This window comes from Panthera tigris, chromosome B3 (assembly GCF_018350195.1).
Source record: "Panthera tigris isolate Pti1 chromosome B3, P.tigris_Pti1_mat1.1, whole genome shotgun sequence".
Lineage (NCBI taxonomy): Eukaryota > Metazoa > Chordata > Mammalia > Carnivora > Felidae > Panthera > Panthera tigris.
The window spans coordinates 2,219,215-2,223,847 of NC_056665.1; the positions used below are offsets into that span (position 1 = coordinate 2,219,215).

At 66.2% G+C, this 4,633-nt stretch overlaps 1 protein-coding gene across 1 annotated transcript; it reads left to right on the forward strand.

Moving 5' to 3' along the window:
- The first annotated feature begins 1,149 nt into the window (after positions 1–1,149).
- On the forward strand, positions 1,150–3,413 carry TLNRD1 (talin rod domain containing 1). The gene has a single exon (XM_042987650.1). It carries the CDS (start codon positions 1,386–1,388, stop codon positions 2,751–2,753), a length of 1,368 nt encoding a protein of 455 aa, XP_042843584.1. The 5' UTR covers positions 1,150–1,385; the 3' UTR covers positions 2,754–3,413.
- Positions 3,414–4,633: the final 1,220 nt, after the last annotated feature.

Genomic DNA, 4,633 nt, shown 5'->3' on the forward strand with positions numbered 1-4,633 from the left:
GGGGACGCCCTCCTCCCTGCGGCGCCCAAACAGTCCCCTTCGAGACTCGCCCACTCGGCGGGCGGGAAGCGTGCAGCCCCGGGGTCGGCCCAGGGCGCCCGTCAGGCCGTCGGCGGCCGCGCCCCGCGTCCCCGCCCGGGCCCGTGCGCCCGGACGACCCACCCCCGCCCCCCACCCCCGCGGCACCCCCGGCCCCGCGCCCGCGGCGGGCGCGCTGGGCGGCGGCGTCCCCCCGCAGCCACCCAGCTTCCCGGGGGAGGAGCAGCGCATCGCGCGAGCATCCGGGAGCGGCGGAGGGGGCGGGAGGAAGGGCGAGAGGAGGAAGCGGGATTTAAACGAAAGGCGGTGACGCCACACAAAAGATTTCTATAGGCTCCGGGGAGGTGACGGCCGGGCGGCGGCGGCGGCGGCGGCGAGCCCGGGGGCGAGGCGCGGACGCGGAGGGGAGCAGGCTCGGGCGGCCCCGGCAGGGCGGCGGCGGCGCTCGCACGGCCCGCGCGGGCACGGGAGGCGGCCCCCGCCCTTTTCCTTTCGGTTTCTCCCGGCTCGCTCGGAAGTTGGCGGCTGACGGAAATGGCAGGAGCCGGGGCCCGGGCGGGCGGCCGCGGCGCCGCGGGGACCTTCTGAGTTGGCGCGGCCGCCGGGGAGACGCGCGCCGGGCGTCCGATGCGCAGGGCCCGGGGGCTCGGGAGAGCGCAGCCGCCGCGGGCCCCAGGCGACCAGGCGACCGGGATGGACTCGCGCCCGCGGCCGGCGGCCGGCCTCGGGGCGCGCGGTCGGGGAGGGCGTGCCGCCTCGGCGCCGGGCCGCGCGCTGTGAGCCGGCGAGGCGGGAAGGGGCGGCCGCGGCGGCCGGCGCGCCCGGGCGTGGCGGGCGGGCGAGCGCGCGAGCGGGGCGGCCGCTGTGCGCAATCAGTGCAGGCTCCCGCCCGACTCTGACTCCAGCTCCGGCCACACCCTCGGCCCTGCCGCCGCCGCCGCCGCCGCCGCCGCCGCCGGCGCCGCGTCCCGAGACCGGGCGGCGGGAGATGCGCGCCCCACCGCGCCGGCCCCGGCCGCCGTCGCGGGCAAGTGCCGCCCGGCGGGGTCGGGGCGCCTGAAGCCCACGTGCGCCGCCGAGCCCGAGGAGGCTGACAGCAGAGCCCGCCCGAGCCGCCGCCCGCGCTCCTCCCCGAGGAAGAGATTTTGATTTCAAAGAAAGGAAGGAAGGAAGGAAGGACACCTCCCAGCTCCCCCCCCCCCCCACTCCCGCCCTCCCGCTCCGGCGGCCGGGCCGGGCCGGGCCATGCCCAGGAAGGCGGCGGCAGCGGCGGCCCAGCAGAAGGGACTTTCCTGGCAGCCCGGCGACGAGGAGCGCGCTCCGTGAGTCTGGCCGTGCCCCGGTTCATGGTTCCCGCAAGCCCTCCAGGAGGCCGAACGCCGCAGCCCCTCCCCGCGCCCCGGAGAGCCTCCTGCGTCCTCTGGCCCTCGGGCCCGCCCCGCGCCGCCCGGGCCCCGGCCGCCGCAGCCCAGCGCCTTCCGCCCGGCGCGGTGGATGGCATGATGGTGCGGGGAAGGCACCGCGGTCCTGGCCAGCCGAGTCGCGACGGCCGCGGGGGCGGCGGCAGTGGCAGCGGCGGCGGTAGCGGGCTCCCCAGCGGCATGCCAGTGCCCCCGGGCGCGATGGCTAGCGGCAGCGCCGGGAAGCCCGCTGGCGAGGCCGCTTCTCCGGCTCCTGCGAGCGCCGTCGGGGGGGCCTGCTCGCAGCCGCGGAAGAGGCTGGTGTCCGTCTGCGACCACTGCAAGGGCAAGATGCAGCTGGTGGCCGACCTGCTGCTGCTGTCGAGCGAGGCGCGGCCCGTGCTCTTCGAGGGCCCCGCCTCCTCCTGCGCCGGCGCCGCCGAGTCCTTCGAGCAGTGCCGGGACACGATCATCGCGCGCACCAAGGGGCTCTCCATCCTCACCCACGACGTGCAGAGCCAGCTCAACATGGGCCGCTTCGGGGAAGCGGGGGACAGCCTGGTGGAGCTGGGCGACCTGGTGGTGTCGCTGACCGAGTGCTCCGCCCACGCGGCCTACCTGGCGGCCGTGGCCACGCCGGGCGCGCAGCCCGCGCAGCCGGGCCTGGTGGACCGCTACCGCGTGACGCGCTGCCGCCACGAGGTGGAGCAGGGCTGCGCCGTGCTGCGCGCCACCCCGCTGGCCGACATGACGCCGCAGCTGCTGCTGGAGGTGTCCCAGGGCCTGTCGCGCAACCTCAAGTTCCTGACGGACGCGTGCGCCCTGGCCAGCGACAAGTCCCGGGACCGCTTCTCCCGCGAGCAGTTCAAGCTGGGCGTCAAGTGCATGAGCACCAGCGCGTCGGCGCTGCTGGCCTGCGTGCGCGAGGTGAAGGCGGCGCCCAGCGAGCTGGCCCGCAGCCGCTGCGCGCTCTTCAGCGGGCCGCTGGTGCAGGCCGTGAGCGCCCTGGTGGGCTTCGCCACCGAGCCGCAGTTCCTGGGTCGCGCGGCGGCCGTGAGCGCCGAGGGCAAGGCGGTGCAGACCGCCATCCTGGGCGGCGCCATGAGCGTGGTGTCGGCCTGCGTGCTCCTGACCCAGTGCCTCAGGGATCTGGCGCAGCACCCCGACGGGGGCGCCAAGATGTCGGACCACAGGGAGAGGCTGAGGAACTCGGCCTGCGCCGTGTCTGAAGGCTGCACCCTGCTATCTCAGGCTTTACGGGAGAGGTCTTCGCCCAGGACTTTACCGCCAGTGAATTCCAATTCTGTGAATTAGCACCCCCGCCCCGCGCCCCTTCGCCCTCCCCTCCCCCCCCCCCCACTAGAGGAAGATACTCACTCTCTGCCCCTCTCCATTTATACCAAAGAAATCCCAGGGGAAGCCCCTCCCCCACGGCAGACGCTCGGAAAGAACCTTCCAGAGAGCTGGGGGCCCCTCCCGCCGCAGCACCCACCTGCGCGCACGCAGCAGGGACCGCGAGGTGGCGCGCCCGCCCCCGCCCCCGGCTCCTGTCCCGGAGCTCCGCCCCTCAATTTTCTAACCAATCGGGCAGGAAGGAGGTCATGGGTTCGTTTCTTTTTTTGGCCCGTTTTTTTTTTTTTTTCCGTTTTGTTTTGATTTTTCCTAATTAAAAGAAAGGTTACCTCAGTTTCACTCCTTAGACATGGATGTAGCTATCTTTTTTTTTTTTTTTTTGTATGCTGTTATTTTTTTAAGCAAATCGTGTTGGATTAGGCGTATACTTGGTGTGGAAAGAGTATGACATTGCCATGTGATTTGCAAGTGGGGGGGAAAGCTACTGTGAGTGTGTGTTTTATTTTTTAATTTACACTATAGAGTGATTTCCCCCCTCCTTCCCCCCTCCCCCCAATGTCAAGTTTTTACCGTGCATGTACTGGAGTATTTATTTCATCTATTAAAATGTTATGTTTCTCAGATGGCCTTTGGCAGTTATTGTTGATGTTCGATCGCTGTGACGTCGCACTCTGCACGCGCTCTCTGGAAGGGCGCCCCGGAGACTGTGCTTCGGGAGCAGTGCCTCCGGTCCTCAGCCCCGTCTCCTTTTTCCTGGAGAGTCACCGCTTTGAGCAGCCTGGAATTCAAGAAGAGAGCACGGTGTGACACTGTCGATGCAAAGCACGTGTCACAGACGTGGGTGCGGGGGCTGGGCTGTCGGTGGGGTTTTGTCTTGCCTCTGGTTTCTCCTGGAACGTAAGTCAGCCCCCTTCGTCTCCCACCCCTTTCTGCCCTGATGAACACTGGTTCAGGCTGACCCTGGTCTGAGTGGTATTCTGCCCGTCTCTTTCAGATTAAGGGTCTCCCTAATCCTGCGTGGTACCCCACCCTCCTCGGGTCGGAGGGTCCGTGCAGTGCAGCTGTCGAAGTAGACCCAAGTTCTTTCCAGGAGAGCGTGGAGCCTCATTTACGTAGGCGGGTCTATTCGGACAAGATCCGGTGATGTCAGGAGAAAGTACAGAGGGATCTGGACTGTAATAGAGGGAGAGGTGTTGGGGGGGGGTGGGAGGAGCGTGGAGAACTTTCTAGAGCCGCAGCATAGTTGCAGGCAAAGGGCTGATTTGGGTGACCTTGTCTCAAGATCTGCCCTGGTTGATTCTGCGTTGGAAGAATCTCCGTCAGTTGAAGTTTGGAGTTATTTTGAGGTGGTTTGTCCTCTCTGCAGACACGCTAAGAAAACATCGGGGAGGGAGGGGTGTTACAGTTTTGCTGAACCTAGTTAAGTTTTGGACATTTCCCCACGGAAAGTGTAACATGTTTATTTGCAGCGCCTGTCCTGGAGACCACACGGATGAGAAGTCATACATGCTTTAAATTTGCTCCGTTTACACTTTTCTTGGCATTTGTTGTGCCTAAACCTTTGTAGTTCCCGCGGATCTGAGAAGAAAGACTTTCTCACCGTAATATGTTAGAAAGTCCTTTTGACGACTGTTTTACTTGAATAGCTGTGTTTGTTCCTGGGACATCATGCTCGGCGTGTAAACCCGTGTTGGGTAAGACTAGGATCGTGTAACTGCTCTGAATTCGATGTTTGGAAAAGTCTTAAAATGGTAGTACACATACACGTTTCTTAAAAAACAGTCAAGGGAGCTCTTGGCTTTCTCCTGGGTCCTGGTAGATTTACACGTTTAAAGTGTGTA